This window comes from Lepisosteus oculatus, chromosome 11 (assembly GCF_040954835.1).
Source record: "Lepisosteus oculatus isolate fLepOcu1 chromosome 11, fLepOcu1.hap2, whole genome shotgun sequence".
Lineage (NCBI taxonomy): Eukaryota > Metazoa > Chordata > Actinopteri > Semionotiformes > Lepisosteidae > Lepisosteus > Lepisosteus oculatus.
The window spans coordinates 6,973,606-6,991,793 of record NC_090706.1 but is presented as its reverse complement, the minus strand read 5'-3'; the positions used below and the strand labels follow the sequence as shown (position 1 = coordinate 6,991,793).

Genomic DNA, 18,188 nt, shown 5'->3' with positions numbered 1-18,188 from the left:
ACACAGTATTCTAAATGAGGTCTCAGTAGTACATTTTTAATAATTTTGTTGTTTTAAATTTGACGCTTTTAACTAGGTCTGTACAGTATGTTCTTATGCTGTTTGCCTTTTTTTACATTGCCTTTACATTTGCCTTTTTATTGCTTCTCCACATTGTCTTGAAGATGAAGAGGATGCCAATGTCGACAACTAAGTCTCTTTCATCTATCCATCCATTTTCTAAACTGTTTTATCTGATACAGGGCCATTGGGGGGCCGGATTCTATCCCAGCCAGCAACCAGTGCAAGGCAGGGTACACCCTAGATGGGACATCAGTCCATCCCAGGGCAGACACTGACATGACCACACACACTCGCTCACTCACACCAGGCCAGTTTTTAAAGAAGCCAATTAACCTACCAGCTAGGGCTGGGCGATATGGCCAAAAAGATTATCACACTAAAAATGTTCATATCAGTCGATATCGATAATTATCACGATAAATGTCAAATCATAATTTCTTTCAAGTTTAAAGGCAGATTTTTTTTCTCCTGAGTGAAAGTTGAAGAAACCAGACAGTTAATTGGTAAATTAAACAACTTTTTATTTTAAGAACACAACAAACACTTGCCAAACAGCAGAAACATTAAACAAATCTGTTTGCTGCCCGGTCTGCAACATACACCGGCACTCGCGCAGTATTTTGTGCGCATGCGCAAAGCATAAACATATATATCGAACATTTATCGAACTTTTGTTCAAATTATATCGAGGAAAATTATATCGCGATAATTATCGTTATCGAATTATCGCCCAACTCTACTACCAGCATGTTTTTGGACTGTAGAAAGAAACCAGAGCGTGACACCAGGGCACCAAACCCAGGGCCCCAGTGCTGAGAGGCAGCAGTGCTCCCCACAGCGTCCCCCTGCCACCCATGTCTCTTTCATAGCTACAGTAGTTTATTGAAGTTTGCTGTTTCTTATATTCCTGTTTATCTATAGTTTGTTTTTGCTGCCTCCATGTAATCACGTATCTTTTCATCTCGTTTCTAATCTGCTGGAATGTTTGAGTAATAGACAGAAATCACTCGGCTTCATCTAGGTGACTATCCCAGCATAGATACTTGCTTCATCAAGGAGACAGTACATACCCTACATGAGGGTGTAAAACATTTTCCTCCAGGGCAGGGTTTTCTCTCACTTAGTTGAAAGTTTTCATAAAAGTAAAGGTGCTGTATTGGGAGAGAGAAAATGGAGTTTAAGAGTGCCATAAGAGCCAAACTAGAACCATGAGAATGATCAGGGAAGACTGCGAGCAAGGGTATAATGACCAGTTCTAGTGCTCTAGAATGGATATCAATATTTTTACACTGAAAGGGTTAGTAAGGTTCGCCCCTGAGGACTGTAATTACGTTATTGTGAATACTAGCAGCTTGAAATACTAGCAGTGTTCTGCATCCTTCATGTGTACTGCTCTAACTAAAAAAGGGAGTTCTGGGTAATTCTCCTATTGGCAGTGTGCTGCTGAACATGAGCCATGATTTCTTCATTGTCATGTTGGACTGCATGCACTCCTGACCTGCCTGACCTGTCATGTTTATCTCTGCTGCAGGATGGGGCTCTGGACCTTTTGAAGGAGCTGAAGGGATATAATATGAATCTGAAACTGCTGCAGGTACTGTAGGCCAGCAAGGCTGCTGTATATCTCTGTATCTTAGGAATGGTAGCTGCCTGGAAATGATTTTAGAGTCCACAGCCTGGGAAGGTTCCCTGAATGTCAGCACTGGAGCCAGAGCTTGCACCAATGGAGTGAGCATTATATATGAAGCTGTTCTGTGGTGTAATTTTGCTTCCAGTGCATGTCTGGACAAGTCTGGACTGGAAAAGTTTTACTGGGAAGCTTTGATAAATCTGTTGTTTTTTTTAATACTAAAACTTTGGCTCAGTACACTCACTCAAGTCAGTTCACACTCCCAGTCAAAGAATTAACCTGTTTCATAATTCGTATTCTCACTCCTTCTTGATAGCCATGATTGCTATTGCTGTACACACCTTTGATCATTAAGCAGTGCTTTTTTTTTTATAAGTAAGGCAGTCCAAGCTGTGTTTTACTATAACTTTGCTTTTCTATATCAAATATTTTTTTCCCTGTGGAACAGAACAGAGAACAGAGATCCACTTATTAGTGTTTCAAGGTGATCATCAGCAGACATGGGAATCCACTTACTATGTGGAAATGATCTCACTGACCACAGTTTCTTGCTTCTCATATTCAGAGACAATTCTTACTTTGTTATAAGTTGTCACACTTAAAGGGGAACTGCAATGTGATTTTTTATATTTAAGCATTAGAAAGAATCTGTATTGATTCTGTATTGCATTTCAAACCACTATAAAAGTAACATGTACACAGTAAATTGTAAAACCTCCAATTAACATAACAAAATAGATCACATTTCCAGGTGTGCGCAGCGCCATATTCTGCTATTCAAAACGAGGCGACAAAACTGGCGTGATGTGGCCTTATAACATTGTAAAGAAGCAGGCTTGTGAACACATCTCCTTTAATCCAATAGAAATATTGCTCTCAATTCGGAGACATTTTTGCAGAGAAATGCTACTTGTTAACTGTGCATGCAGATCACGTTCTGCAGTGAAATGTCTGCTGCGCAATGTATTTATTCACTCATGCATCACAGGGCGCTAGTCATTACAGTGACTAGTGAGCAGGAAGGCCTGCATGCGAGGCCTGCACAAATGTGATTTCACAACAACGTGGCGAACCCAAAGTTCATGATTTTGTGGTTATATCGAAATTTGTATTTTTTTCTATAATTTATTTTGTTACCGAGATTTAGTAACCAGTCAGAGAAATTGGGACTGCAGCTCCTCTTTAATCATCCCTAAGGACAGGGGTCTGGCTGGTCATGGGCTGCAGGCTGGGAGCATCTCAAGCTGTTTCTGTTTTGGGGCGTGTGCAGGTGACACGGATCGGCATGTCTGTGAATGGCGTGCGGAAGCACTGCACGGACGAGGAGGTTGTCACACTGGCCAAAATCCTCATCAAGAACTGGAAGAGACTTCTGGGTAAGGATGTCACAAGTCCCGGATAGCTGATGCCATGTGACTTGTTCTGCTATTGGGAGAAGGTTGGGGAGCTGATCCACAGCATCAGGGGAGGGAGCAAAAACCCTTCATTCTGAGAGTAAGTAACATTGTAACACATAAAACTGGACTTTAATGACTAGAAACACCCCAAACCCCATCAGATACATCACAAAAGATGGGTTCCGCCCTCTGTGCTAATATGAATGGTTCTTTTTGGGCCTGTTTCGGTCAGTGGAAAAGCACTAAACGCACATAGACAGCACCTTCCTTTCATTCTTCAGCAGTACATCTGTATAATTTTGAATACTCCAAAGTGTTATTCATCTCTTAGTCAGGGTTGTACTGTAAGTATTACATTATTTTATGGTCAAGCCGTTGCAATGCCTGAGCATTAAAGAATACTGTGAGTTCTAGAGCATATTTCCCATATCCTTCAGTGGTTGCATCTCAGTAAATGAGAAGAGAGATGCCTCTGACAATGTGTTGCATTGCAGGACATTGACACTGGCTGTGTGCCTGGAGAAGATAAGAAAAATGTTATTTCAGGCTGCTGCAAAATACGATTGTGAGATGCAATGTGCACTTTTAACATGCCTGTGTAGCTTCGCACAGCATGTGGCACAGTGACCCCCTTTGTCTCTAGAATCAGCCGGCTCTCAGAAGGGGGAGACCCAGAGTGGGAGAGACAGCGAGACGAACTCCAGCAATCCTGTCGGAGCAGGGCTCACCCCTCAGCCAGCCAAACACTCACCGGATGAAGAGGACAGGTGGGCAGGAAATGGGGGTACAGGGAGTGGCTCAAGGGAAAGAATAACCTGACCTCGAAAGGGGCTTGTACCGTACATTAACCTGTACGTCACAGGATGACAAGGAAAGTAAGGGTAATCTACAGTACAAAAGGTATACAGGCATCCTCACAGGAGTAACACTCCATTAACAGTTGTGCAGAGGAAAGACATGTATAGTCATCTGCTTAAATTAGGGAAGGAAAAGACACGACATGAAGTGGTAATAAGGACAGTTCTGAATATTGTGGAAAATAAATTGTGCCTAGACAACATGAATGGCATTCTTACAGATTTAGCTTGTTCAAACTAGGAACAGTTGATGTGATTTGCTTGCTAGAAAGCTTTTAAGAAGATGCAGTAAGTGTGAAGGGTTGTTTGCAAATTAAGCATCAATATAGCTACACCAACCTTGAGTTTCTGTGTGTTGTAGGAAACAGGCACTGGATTCAAAGCCCAGCTTCGAGCCACCAAAGAAGCACACATTCAGTGACCAGAAAAAAGAGAGGTGAGAGCTCCTTCTGTCAAACTTGTCTTTGGAGAGAAAGCAAGGCCTGTGTACTGCACTCTTGAAAATCACAACAGGAGTCTTTCCTGTGTAGTCATGCTTGAAATGAAAACCTTGCTCCACAGCTGTACTTTTAGATCTTGCTAAACCCATTCTGAGCAAATCGTCTTCGTTTACCAGGCTTTGAAAATATGGCTGTCACTGTGTAGGACTTCACCTGTCCTTGCGCTGACTAGCAAAAGAGTGTTCAGCTGAAATTTCTTTGTTTTCTATCCACTCATTCAAAGCTCCTTATTCTTCACACATTAGTCAGTGTGGGGGACCATTAATTTGAATTTAGAAACTCAGTTCAGAGCAGGGGCGTTTCTTTCTCTTCTAGAAAAGACTCTACAGATTCCAAACCACCTCCTCCTCCTCCAAAGCATCTACCTGTCGAAGTGAGAAAGGAGAGCTCAGGGTGAGAGTTGTGTGTGTGGTGTTGTGACCTCATTCTGTACTGCAGTGTCTCCTGATGCTGAATACATGGTGCGCACTGCTGCTCAGCTCACTGTCACTTTTGTCTTCTAGAAAAGACACCATAGATTTCAAGCCTTTTTCTCCAATGCGGCCCTCCGTTGGTAGCAAAAAAGAAAGGTCTGGGAAAGATAAGGCCTCTGTGTGTCTCTTTTCGGTGTGAAATGGCTGCAGTAATTTCCAAGTTTCACTGCTCAGACAGCCAGCTTGTTAGTGCTTCTTGTTTTCTGCTTGTAAATGACCACATGAGCTGTTTTTATTTTTTAATTGTAAGGGCAGAATAGCACCCTCCCTGTTTTACAAAGGAAGCAGGTTCTGTGAGTTAGTCTGGCCTAACATTTGTAGCTTTTAAATCATTAGAACATCGTTTGTCCTCTGAAGTGAAACTTAAGTTCACTGTAGGAGTGGCTTTTCAATTTCAGGTTTCCATGTCCGGTGGCTTGTCATTCTTGTCTAGGGCAATAATGCTTGCATGACTGAAATGGGCTTTGTTTTGCAGTTAAACACACAGCAGCAAGTTCGTGCATGAATAAAAAGTGCTTTGGATTTGCATTTTAACTCGCTGTATTCAAAAGAAAAATTTGTAAAGCACTAAAAGATTTTCCTTATTTCCAGAAAAGACTCAACAGATTCCAAATCATTGCCTCCAAATCGATCTTCCCTAGTAACCAAGAAAGAAAGGTCAGCAAAAAATGTACTTTTAATGTGTCATTGGGAGCAACAGCCCTTCATTGTTGTAATAATATAATTTTAATATAATTTATACTCTACACAATCCTATGCAAATTAACCAGTAGAACAAAGTTACATTTAACATAAATTGTGATCTATTTCAGGCTAATGACTTTTCCTTTTCATTTGCTGGTTACTGGTTACTGGTTTGTTAACAGCAATCAATCACAGGTGTTCCAAATAATATTTCATATTTATATACCTTCATCAGCTGCTTAATCTCTCAGTATGAAATTGACCCACAAGTTCAGATATTTCTGGTTGAACAGTAATCTATGAAAGCTGACAGTGATCTTCCTCAGAAGCAGTGGGTTGAGACATTGTCTTACAGCTTGTTAAGATGCGCAGTGGAGTTGTATTGTGCTGCAGAAAGTATCCCAGGTTGTAGAAAGGCTTTTTGTTCTGCTTCCAGGCAAGGTTCGGCAGATGCCAAAACTATACCCCCTAAAAGGCCTTCTCTGGATGTCAAGAAGGAAAGGTTAGAAATGAGAGTGGGTTTTGTACCAAGACATTGACATGTTGTGAAGTGTGTTCTGACTGATAATGATGAGACTCTATTGCGGCTTGTGTGATTTATCCTTCTTTCAATCAGCCTGTCAACTAAAGTAGGATTCACTGCCTGCATTTGGATGGATAAGGTAGCACTCTCTAACAGGAAGTGCAAAAAGATCAATCTCTCCATTCCCCATCTTGCAGGAAGGACTCCTCTGATTCTAAGTCAGCCCCCCCAGTGAAAAGACCTTCAACTGATGCTAAACCAGAGAGGTACATCAATCTTTTCACAACTAAAATTGTAACACACTCATGCTTTGCAAAAGTGTTCAATCCCATCTTACGATACCCCAGTTCATTTTCTATTCTCTAAGCACTACATCCAATTCAGAGTCGCAATGAGCATATGGCAGGGTACACCCTGGATGGGACACCAGTCCATCATTGGGCACAAACAGACATGCACACACCAGGCCCTCTTTTCCCAGAAGCCAATTAACCTACCAGTGTATCTCTATTTGCCTGCCATCTTTATCCAAAGTGAGCCTACAGAGGTTACAATTACCTGTTTACCTGCTGATATGTCAGAAATTATCTACGTTATCTAGAAATGCACATTTACAACATCATTCCAATGCCCTTTTCTCAATTCTCCCCATTGAGAGGAGTTTGTAGATATTGTTACAGGTGCTTAAGCTCCACATGTGTCTTCAGATCTCTTCTTTTATTTGACAGGAGAGATTCATCTGATGCCAAGTCCAACAGTTCACCAAAAAAGCTTTCCATTGACATCAAAAGGGATAGGTGAGGAGTGCCAAACTTTGTAATACATTCACTTGCATGGATGTAAAGAGATAGTTTAGATTCATACAGATGTCAGTACAGTACATTTCTCTGAACCCTGAGCTCTGTGAAGACTGCTTTAAAAGCACTTTATACTGTATTGTTGGGGACGTTATACCAACAAGCAAAGCTACCTCGTATTCAAAAGACATTCCTTTTTTACATCCCTAAGGTAGAATAAGTATCAGCAAGCATTTCATTTTCTAGAAGAGTGGAGAAATGTTATGGTTCTAAATGTTCAGTAGTGTTGAACACTATTCTGTAAAGGATGTAAACTACTGATTATTAATATAACACAGTGGCCAGTTTCATCAGCAGTTGTTATTGCAATGGACATGCAGAAACAAAAGTCTGACAGTGAACTGCAAATTGAGTGCAAACTAAATGAATGTTGACTGTTCCTTTAAAGCTTCTCTGTCTGATCTCTAGGAGGGATTCGTTGACCTCCAAACCATCTAATCTCTCTCCTCTGCCAAGAAAACCTTCCACTGAGAGCAGGGATGAGCGGTACAGTATTTTCTTCAGGAAAATTGTTGAGAATTGCAATCTTAATGTGCTTTTAAGAATGAAGTTTTGATTCCTTTCTGTTAGCCAAGTGATCCTGCAGTAGAATAGATCGTTCTGTGTGGCACGGCCTTATCCTCGGATTGCTCGTTTGTAATGAGGTGGTTTAGTAACATTCTGTTGTAGTAGTTCAGGTGGGGAGCTGCGTCAGCATGCGCAGGCTGCAAAGGCACAAGTAATAGGTTTATTCCATGCTGAAAAAAAGAAGAAAGAAAACAATGTTTCAGCCGTGGAGCCTTCTTCAGGTGTGAGAAAGACAAGGCCTTCTTTTTTCAGCATGGGATAAACCTATTCCTTGTTCTGTTGTATTTGCAGAGTGAACAGCAGTAAAGGCAAACCAGAGCCCCCAAAGACCCCAACATCCCCCACCAGCCCACTGTCTCCCTCCTTCAGTCCTTTGGGGGGGCCATTCCCCCCTCACCTGCTTACTGGAGACTCCATCCGGGACAAATGCATTGAAATGCTCTCTGCTGCACTGCGGACTGACGGTGAGAGTCAAACTGGAACAGTTCAGTCACCTCTAAGAAAGAGAGCTATACAGGTCGCCATGATGCACCAGAATGAGTGTGGACATTTTTGGAAATGTCCGGGCTGTAGCATCTTTCATGAGAGCTGAACTCCTTTTCTTCTCTCTCTAGATAACTACAAAGAATATGGCACCAACTGTGATTCTATGGCAGCTGAAATCGAAGATCATATCCTCTCAGTCCTGTTATAATCTTTTATTTAAAACACAGGAACAGAAACAGACATACAGGTCAAAAGTGACTTTCAGAAGCAGTATCCCTAATAACTGGTGTTCTGTATAAAAAGCAGATATTCCTTTAACTGTTTCCAACTGTATTTAAGAGCTATGGAAAACTCTTGTTACTGATAATGCTCATTTTTGACCTGATCAGCCACTTAGTATCTTTCTTCGTTCTTGCTGGTTTTATATTGAAAAAGTCAATCCATCCATCCTCCAGCTGCTTCATCTACTTCAGGACCACATGGGAGCTGGAGCTGATCTCAGCAAGCAATGGATGCAATTTGGGATACACCCTGGATGGGACACCAGTCCATTGCAGGGTTGATATAATCCACTCTGGAAATTTTGTCTTTTATCTTCCTTTCACCCCAGCCAGCTTGTGATATTCAATATGTAAGCGAGGTATACCGACTTCCACTGTGCAAGCTCATGTTTTACATCATGATAGCGAGGTACTGAGCAGCAGCTGGTATTGAGGTAGACTTCAGAACGACCAAGTTGTCTCCTTGCCGTGGTCTGCCCGACCTTTCCTTAGCACCGTCCCCTCCCCACATATCTACCAGGAGATCAAAGCGACGGACATGAAGTACAAGAACAGAGTGCGGAGCCGCATCAGCAACCTGAAGGACCCCAAGAACCCCGAGCTGCGCCGGAACGTGCTCCGCGGTGCCATCGAGCTCAGCAGGATCGCCAGTATGACAGCCGAGGTAGGCCAGGAACAAAGCCACAGCCCTCAGGTAACCCGCGGGAGAGCACAAGGCCCAGCTGGTGAGGCACACCACTAAGGATGTCTTGGTCTAACATTTCAAACTGTATTTATAAAGCTGGTACAGCTATGATAGGTTTACAGCTGTTTCTGTGATGGGAGTACAGCACAACAAAATAGGTATAGTAAGTTGGTCTTAAATCACTTAATTTCTAATTAGTTTCTAATTTAGTTTATATGGTGTGGAATGTCTGTTGGAAAGACTCCTAGGAATGATACAAATACGAATGAATGAAGCTGCGCAATCACAAATATTCAGGAGCATTGCATACGAATCAGGGACACATCCAATCACTCCATTCAGCTCTTTTTTTATTCTTACTCATAATGTCTCATATGAATCTTTGAAGATACACAGATGTCAGCTTACCTTCGGCTCCTGGAAAATACTTTCACAATTTTTGTCCTTACTGCTCAGAACTGCATAATTCATAGGATCTTAATGTGAGTCTTGTGCTCAATGTGTTTCCTGCTGCTTCTCTACAATCCGTGTGTGATGTTTGCTACCCATCCACTCAAACACATTCTTCTTTTACATTCAACATAAAAGATACTCTGTTACTGAAAATGAAATGCTTTTTATATACAGTATAAAGCTGTTATATATCTGCTGTTTGTAGATTGCATAGCTAATAGTAGCTGTGGCACATTTTTGCAATTTCTTTTTGCTGCAATAAATTGACTGATGGATCCTTTGATTTTGTGGAAGAAGGATTTTTTTCTTACTATATAGTGCCTATCCTCCATTGTGTGCCAGTTACTGTAAATAGAAAAGTACTAGTTCTCATCTTGGCCTGTACCTGCTTCGATTAGCTGGATCGCAGACAGCAGCTGTGCTGTAGAATTTCAGAACTTCACCTACGAGGGCCGGGCTGTTTTTCAGCAAGGTCTGAAGCTGGTTCTGTGGGGGGGTATCTTCTCCCGTCTCTGTCTTTCCGTGAAGGAAATGGCCAGCGATGAGCTGAAGCAGCTGCGCAACGTTCTGACCCAGGAGGCCATTCGAGAGCACCAGATGGCCAAGACCGGAGGCACCGCCACGGACCTCTTCCAGTGCGCCAAGTGCAGGAAGAAGAACTGTACCTACAATCAGGTTAGTCCCCTGAGAGGCTCGGGGCTGCCAGAAACACTGCCTACAAGCCACCGGCTGTGGTGTTCACAGTGAAAGTTCAGGTGGCATATCAGTAGCCGAGCTCTGTTGGTATCAGCTGTCCAAAACTGTAACCATTCCTGACATCATTTCCCTTAGTTAAAATAAAAACTATAAATACTGTAGGTAAGCCCCTTCACATCTTCGCATTTCTCCTTTGCACCCCTCCTCCACCCCATCACAGTCTTTGCAGCTGCCTCAATCTTTGGTCACTTCTCACCCCACATGGGAGTCCCAGCCTCTTGGTCCTACAGCTAGGAGGTTGGCCCTCAGCCAAGTGTGGTACGCCAAATTTACTATGACTAAAACACTCAATAAATATTTTCAGCACGCTTAATTCTTGGGTGTCCATTGCTAGTGGAATAGTGTCCATGGGGTGAAGCTGTAGCCTGAAACCCCAGGGCCTTGTCAAGTCGAACGTGTGTAAAAGCCCATCCGTGTTGACTACTGCCAGTGCTAATGCATCGTTTCTGTCTCTTGACCACGGTGACAGTGAATTTTCCTTTTTCATCAAAAACCATATATAAATAGCAATGTTTCTGTGTCTGTGTTGAACTTTCTGTTTACTCATATAGAAGAGTCACCGTGTCCTGAGTGTAATGCTAGTGAATGAGTAGTGGGCGCATGTTTTAACAAGAGTCATCTTCTCTGTGGGTGAAGGTGCAGACTCGCAGTGCCGATGAGCCCATGACCACCTTTGTGCTGTGCAACGAGTGTGGAAACCGCTGGAAGGTAAGTAAGTGTGGGACATGATCAGCTAGCCTCAGAAAACACAGTGAGAGAGCAGGCCCAGACCCAGAGCCCTGGCTGTGACAAAATATGAAGTTGTTGATCCAGAATACTAACCAAATAAGAGAAAAGTAAAAGACCAGTAATTGTGCATCTTAAGTATGATGTATATGAAAGTCCAGCTTGGATTGAGATGGATTGGTGGTCTACTGAAAGCTGATAGACATGTCTTAATTAGAAGTATAACAATTAAAAAATGAACTTAAGAATCACAAATGACATTGATGTTCACCCCATTTGGAATAGCCAAAGGTGTGTTTTGCATGTCTGAGCTCACACCTGCACCCATGGCAACGAGGGGGAGAATGAGAAGTGTAGCCAGACTCTTTACAGGCAGCGCAGTGCCACACCGGAGGAGAGGAACCGCATGCCTGCTGGCACCCCAGAGGCAGCAGGGGTCACTGAGAGTCGAGCGAGCCTTAGCGGACTAATCCTGCCCTACCCTAGGCATCCCTTAGCCAAATCCGCCACCATTTTGTAAATTCCAATCAAGAGATGTCTAGTGACTTGACCCAGACCTGAGCCCCGATCACTGTGCTCTTGCAAACACCTTTTACTGGCTCTAGCACTCAGGAGACGCCTCAGAGATTCTGATCCTATGCAAAACAGTGTAACAGGTAAATATGTACAGTAGTTGAACTTCATCATTCAGTTCAGCATTATACATTTGTTTTTGAGCAGTACTGTATGTGCAACAAAGGCTGTCTTTAGTTAACTAGTCGGATGGTATTGACTACGTTTTTGGGGGGTTTCTTCATAAAGCTCTAGCATTAGCGGTAGCACACCGAGTCACTGATTTTTTTTTCTGTCTTGCAGTTCTGCTGAACAGAAACCTCACGGCTGACAGAGACTGCAAAATCCCAAGGATTTCAACAGATCATTTCCACTTTGTACATATCAAAGAACATCAATCAGTGATTAACATGGCTAGACTGCTGTATAGTACTTTTAATTTATATTTGATTTTTTTAAAAGATTTTTTTTTGCATGTAATTTGAAAGGGTCTGAAATCTGTAGCTAATTTCAGGGAGTAATGTTCTGTAAAAAGCTCCAGGGCACAGTAATTTCTCAAAATTACTGAATAGGCTCTGGGGGCTTAGAAGAATAGTCATAATTTTCCTGTGTTGCATCACATATCTAAAGCCGTTAATGCTATTTTCCCACTGTAAGGATTACTACAGCCATTTTAAAGCCTTTTACATTCTACTTCTTTGGGATTTCCCTTGTCCAACAGTGTTTTGGAGTTGCCCCCATGAGAAAAACAAGATAATTTTAGGAGCTCAAGAGCTCCACTTAGCACCCACAGGAGACGGACCTCAGCCCAACCTGGGTTGCCATCGAACAGGACATAGAGCCTGTTCAGTATCTGCCCCCCTCACGATGTGAGTCAGCTGGCGAAGGGTGCTTGCAAATGGAGCAGGTGACTGTCACTAATGGCAGAGTAAAGGTTCCCCCCTTCTGCCATGTTCTGTTTGTAAGCCAAAGTGCTGCGAGAGTGGCTGGCACTGAAGCAGAAATGTTCATGCTTATTAATGAGCTCTTGTCATTGTTAGTATTGGCCCACATGCCTTAACTGGCAACGGAGCTGTTTCTAGAGACCAGAGAGCCAAAGCAATTTTATCCCTCAGGCTGTTTTCAGGATAGGGTCAAGGGGCATGCCAGAGGAGAATACCACCAGTGAAATAAGAGATGAAGTTTGTTTCTGTAAAAAAAGAAAATCAGGGTGTTGAACTGTTAAAATGAACTATTATAGGACAGGCTTGCTGTCCAGAGATGAAAATGCAACAGGGCAGGCTGGTACTCTTGTTTTTTTTATGGCTACAGTCCAGGTGTGAGCCATAGGAAACAGAGACATGCCGGAGAGGCATCAGGTATCCTTCAGGAGAAAGCTTAACATACAAATTTACAAATACCTATTTACAAAATAGGAAATTGTGTGACCCCTGCTGCCACACATCCCAGAAGTCACGGCACCTCTGCAGCCACTTCTGCAGGTGGCAGGAATGTGAAAAACATTTTATTTCCAGCTTTCAGCACGTGTGAAAGCAGTGTTCTTAGCCTCACTCAGTATGCCTGCTGCTGAACCTGTTGCTTTAATGCATGCTGTTGTTAGGAAAAAAGTCGATCTCAGTTATCGTTCAAGGTCAGAATTCCATTGTGAATTACTGAATATCAACTGTATGATGAGTCATTGAAATTTTTAATCTCCTAAATATAAGAAAAATACTTGAAAACTACCATCACTCTGCTGCACTCCCTGAGTGCAGTTAGATTCTGCAGACACCACCATGCTCTTGCCCTTCGTCCATGTGAAAGTGTTTCCAGTGCATCCTACATGTGCTGTTGTGTTCTTAAGACAATATTGTGTATAATAAAGTAATGCCAAAGCAGCATTAAAAAACAGGATCTGTATCACAAACTTAATACAGGGTGACTGTCGGGTCCCTGTCTTTCCTTTGCTTTGGGGAATGGAGACTAAAAAAAAAACGTGCTGCTACCCCTGCGGTGCAAGTGTGTGTAGGCTGCTGCTACTGGTCATGTGACCCCCTATTACTGTGTGCTTCATGAAGCAAATGGTCTTTTGAAGCCACTTAAAACGCTAAAAAAATTTAAATAAATCAATTTACCATTGAAAACAGTTTCAGAAGTCCAAGGTCAAAGTTACTAGTTGCAGCTACACGATACAATGGTGGCTGAAATGTTTTAGAAAAGATTTCCAGTTTCCAGCATCTATGAGGGCACTGTTATCGGCCTTCTTCGGTATGCCTGTTGCTAAGCCTATTGCTTTAATGCATGCTGTTAGTAAAATCAATCTCCATAATCGTCCAAGGTCTGAATTCCATCATGAACTACTCTGATTGTTAATATCACCTGTATGAGTCATCTAAATTTTTCATATAATAAATAAGAAAAATACAAATATGAAATATTTCATCACTGCTGCTCTCCCTGAATGTAGTTATATCTTGCAGAGAAGGGCCATGCTTGTTGTCCAGTTCAATGTTAAGGTGTTTCTAATGTATGCTATGTGTGCTGTTGTATTTTTTTTAACACACAATTGTATATAATAAAATAAACAGCATTAAAAAGAGTCTCTGTACCACAAACTCAACACAGGATGAGCACAGAATCTCTATACAGAGTCCCTGTCTTATTTTTGCTTTTCCCAAAGCCACTGATATGAATGGAGGCTGAGAATTTGGAGGAAGAGTGAAAAACACACAGCTAACACAGTGGGGCGAGAAAATGTGTTGAAAATATTGTAGGCTGGTCTGATGATTCGGGTTTCTAGGGCAATGACATGTTATAGCTGTACAATAGGCACCACTTACCAGAGCTGCAAAGAGAACTACTGTATCCTGTCCCTAAATTAAAACAAATCTAAACTGAAAATGATTCCAAAAATATCTGTTCAAAAGCAAAAGAATATTTAACTCTTAACATGTAGTATAGAGTACCATCTAGTCTTTTAAAGTAGTTGTCTAGAAGAGATGGGAGAGGGAAGATGAACTTTAACCTGTGGGCAATCCTTTACCAGAACAACAGGAGACAGCCTTGCACAGATTAAGCTTTGTTAAACCCAATACACAAATTGGGTCTGTCCCCGAGAACAAACTGCTACATCTTCTAACATTTTTTATACAGTACAGCCTCATAGTACATGACAGGGTGGTCTGTTTCCGTCTCAGGTGGTTTTCCTCCTGTTCTTTTAAATCGATCATTCCATCTCTTGACAGCTTCTTAGGAGCAAATCAATTACTGTTGTTGTTACAAAGTCAATTCTTATCATACTCGAACAGACCCGGAGGCAGCCTGGTGACTGATACAGGGCTGCATAGCTGAGATAATATATTGTGGCAATTATACCATACACTCCACAACACAATTAAATACTAATTCTACAGTACAAAGGCTCAAAAGGGACGATCAAAAAAATACCAAGCAAAGCCACAGAAAAAGAGCTTCTAAGTGAACAAAATTCTTTTGGTGTTGCTTTATCAGAAGTTACTTTTGTCTTTAGAAGTATTTCCTACCTGTGAATAATCCAGTGTCTATGCCATTAGTGAGCTGTGCCATGTGAAGGGCTTCTGTATTGGAGACTGTGCTGTTTGAAAGAAGGTCTCTTACCTAGTGAAAGAATAAATTTATTCTGTATTTTGTCCTCTGTGTCATTTCTCTAGAAGGCATTCCAGGAAGCCTCCATGATACATCATTCTTTTCAGAATCTGTCAGAGTGTAATGATTTGACAAAGGAATGACCGCTGAGTGAGAATATGAAAGGTTTCTCCTCAAACGGCCATTTAAGCGTATTTTGGAGGATCCTAAACCATCTTGGGTCCTAGCTATGTCAATCTGCAGAACAAACATCGGCTGCCAAATCAAGAAAGACCTAAAGAACAAAACGTGTTGGGTTATTGTAATTGCTTTGAGATGGTGCACATCATACAAGGATGCCCAGTAAAATAAAATATTTAATCTATTCAGATTTCAACTAATTGAGGAAATCTATTCAGTGGGAGCAGAAATAAAATGTAGAATGTGAGCTGGAAATCACAGCAGAAAAGTGCCGGCAGAAGAAGGAGGTTTGAAAGATTTTATTTCACTGTGACAAAGACTGTCACCAAACAAGCCATTCAAAGCCTTTCTGTTTTCATAGGAATTAATGTGTGGCAGTACCTTGGATTTCACGGCTCACTCCTTTCAGGAAATATGCCAAGCTCCTCCTCAACGAGGACGTCTTTAAAACAAAAGGAAACAAGGAAACGATTTTTCCCTTGGTAATGTTCACAATCCCCCCCACTTCCACAGAAAGAATGATCAAATCAAGCGCATTAACTTTTTTCCTCTCAAAAATGAGTGCTCTGCCTGAAGAGTGCTAAAGTGACTGTACACTGAAATTCAGTCCTGCCGGAGATGGAGTTTCTTTTCAAAGAGGAGTTTAGTTGTTCCTTCGGAAAGAAAGAGAAGCGCACACAAGCTTGAATGAAAGGCCAATGCAGATACCAAGCGACAGCATTACTCTCAGGGCACAGACACAGTAGTGGACACAGTGGACACAGTAGAGGTGAAGAGGGTTCCAGAAAAGTGTCATTGGTAACTAAAAGAAATGACAAATCTGTGTCTCATTTTACAGTCTCTCTTTTGACACAGCAACCTTATGTAAACAACGCCACGTCAATCAATATAAGTCAAATCTATGGATGAAAGACGCATGATCACTAAGGACCACCCAGCAATGCAAACGTAAGGCATCAGGTCTTTTCGACACACAATAGTAAATGAAAGTCTTAGCATCTTCCAATGAATTTTGTTAGAAAAAGACAGTATCAGAATATCCATCTTTTGTTGCAGTCCCTATATCATTAACCCAAGTGTGCCACCACACCAACCTGGCACTGTATAAGTAAATCAGCCTATGGTGCAAAGCCATGTTTAAAAGATTAATTCAGTACAGCCTCTTTATCCAAACCTAAAGCTTTCAATACAACACTACATGTCCTGTCAACAGACGCATCTTTCCATCTGTGTAAGGCATTGTGATGGCTTTACGATTTGGACGTCATATCTTTGCCCTCCTGTTTTCTGTGGGTACACAACTTACTGGTACAACACTGTCAGTATTTCTTGCCCCCAGTAAACCCAGAGGACCCCCCACTGGAAAAAAAAAACTCAAGTACAGCTCGAGCAGAGAAAATTCTGAGGTGTAATTCATGACAAACTGTGTGTCACAAAATCTGAGCACCAGAGATCATCAGCGCCATATAGGAGTGGAATCCCAGCAGCTGAGGAGGAACTGTGGAAGGTGGAGGGTGTCATCTGCTGCCTCCTAGCACTCAGCCACAGGGTGAGCAGGTCCCAGGCTCCGGAGGAGAGACTGGTAGAGGGGAGAGTTGAGGAACCTGGGGTAAGAGTCTCTGTGCATCAGTGCATAGATCTGTGCTTGGGCATCGTTGAAAACATAGGCTGTGGGTGCCGACATGTTCCTGTTGATGGTCTCGCGGACAGTGGCATCAATGCTGACCTGTAACAATACACGACAATCACAAGAACATATGGGAGTGTGGAAGAGATATCACAGAGAGGCTATTTCAGTTACTATGGACCATGTGTGGGTAACCCTGCCTCTTCCAGTAGGAAACTTTGAATGAAGCTAGGCCAAAATGTAGTATTTTAGTCACTTCTGGGCCATACTCTTATTGTAGTCATCATGTTAAAGGGGAACTGCAATGCTATTTTTAAGTTTGGGGGTTAGAAAGAATCAGCACCACAATAGAAGCTTGGTATGACCTCCAATTTCTATCACAAAATAGACAAAATTTCTAGGTATACACCGTGCCATGTTCTGCGATTCAGAATGAGGCAACAACATGGCCTGTGAATACATTGCATGCAGATCACACTGGAACATGTCTGCGATGAAATGTCTGCTGCACAACCCTTACTTATTCACACACAGATCTCATTACATTAGTCATTACGGTGACTAGAGAGCAGGAAGAGCCGCTTCACGTTGCAATTTGCGTTTGCAATAATATGGCGACTTACTGTACTTCCACAAAGTTTTGTGCTTAATTGGAAATTGGTAACATTTTTCTATAACATCAGTTGATTAATTTTGTTACTGAGATTTTAATAAGCAGTCTAAGAAACTGGGACTGCAGATCCCCTTTCAGTAAAGTTATTAAAATACTAATTGTTTAAGATGGCGTAATTCATTTTTTCGCGGGTAATATTTTTAAATTCATCGAATGTGTGTATACTTGAATAAAAACATCAGCTAAACAGTACTGATGCACAAAAACTATAGGTATTGACATTCTCCTAGAACGTCTTGACTGGCGCTCCCTGCTAGAAAGAAAATCAGAGAAAAAAATAATACAAACAGCACATCAGGCCTTTTGAATAGAAAAGGGGAGTTTTCTTACCGTCTGACATATTTTATTAAAAATATACTACCCAAAATCTCTCATTTTGGTTCATAAACCATAATCACAGACCGGCAGGCTATACCCACATTGAAAACTCAAGTTTATAAAAGAGGTCTTAATGAAAAAATCATAAGTTATATATTTCTGCAGTTTAAATTATGATAATATTGCAATAACTGTTTATAACAGAAGGGTCTTGATAGTTGAAAGCTGCATTTAAAAAGCATTAAAGTACTGTAGGTAGCTGCTTCAGCATGTGTAGGCTGCAAAGGAACAAGTAAA

The 18,188-nt window shown here is 41.7% G+C and overlaps 2 protein-coding genes across 27 annotated transcripts in view; one reads left to right on the top strand and one right to left on the bottom strand.

The window, feature by feature from the left end:
• tcea3 (transcription elongation factor A (SII), 3) overlaps nucleotides 1–14,111 on the top strand; it is a 77,427-nt gene extending 63,316 nt beyond the window's left edge. For 3 of the 11 annotated variants that reach the window (XM_069195458.1, XM_069195459.1, XM_069195454.1), the window contains 17 exons: nucleotides 1,595–1,657; nucleotides 2,964–3,069; nucleotides 3,734–3,857; nucleotides 4,309–4,383; nucleotides 4,763–4,840; nucleotides 4,951–5,016; nucleotides 5,512–5,577; nucleotides 6,041–6,106; nucleotides 6,325–6,393; nucleotides 6,856–6,924; nucleotides 7,393–7,470; nucleotides 7,843–8,015; nucleotides 8,166–8,227; nucleotides 8,833–8,982; nucleotides 9,985–10,131; nucleotides 10,849–10,920; nucleotides 11,794–14,111. In XM_069195458.1, the coding sequence (XP_069051559.1) occupies nucleotides 1,637–1,657; nucleotides 2,964–3,069; nucleotides 3,734–3,857; nucleotides 4,309–4,383; nucleotides 4,763–4,840; nucleotides 4,951–5,016; nucleotides 5,512–5,577; nucleotides 6,041–6,106; nucleotides 6,325–6,393; nucleotides 6,856–6,924; nucleotides 7,393–7,470; nucleotides 7,843–8,015; nucleotides 8,166–8,227; nucleotides 8,833–8,982; nucleotides 9,985–10,131; nucleotides 10,849–10,920; nucleotides 11,794–11,802 (1,431 nt within the window). In that variant the 5' untranslated portion in view covers nucleotides 1,595–1,636 and the 3' untranslated portion in view covers nucleotides 11,803–14,111. The remainder of the gene's footprint in view (nucleotides 1–1,594; nucleotides 1,658–2,963; nucleotides 3,070–3,733; nucleotides 3,858–4,308; nucleotides 4,384–4,762; nucleotides 4,841–4,950; nucleotides 5,017–5,511; nucleotides 5,578–6,040; nucleotides 6,107–6,324; nucleotides 6,394–6,855; nucleotides 6,925–7,392; nucleotides 7,471–7,842; nucleotides 8,016–8,165; nucleotides 8,228–8,832; nucleotides 8,983–9,984; nucleotides 10,132–10,848; nucleotides 10,921–11,793) is intronic. The other 8 variants (XM_069195457.1, XM_069195455.1, XM_069195456.1 and 5 more) reach the window with 8 other exon arrangements.
• Nucleotides 14,112–14,784: 673 nt separating this feature from the next.
• LOC102697294 (regulator of G-protein signaling 20-like) overlaps nucleotides 14,785–18,188 on the bottom strand; it is a 148,938-nt gene continuing 145,534 nt past the window's right edge. For 14 of the 16 annotated variants that reach the window (XM_069195470.1, XM_069195471.1, XM_069195472.1 and 11 more), the window contains one exon: nucleotides 15,558–16,999. In XM_069195470.1, coding sequence (XP_069051571.1) covers nucleotides 16,805–16,999 — 195 coding nt within the window. In that variant the 3' untranslated portion in view covers nucleotides 15,558–16,804. Of the gene's footprint in view, nucleotides 15,106–15,557; nucleotides 17,000–18,188 lie in introns of those variants that run through there. The other 2 variants (XR_011191013.1, XR_011191012.1) reach the window with 2 other exon arrangements.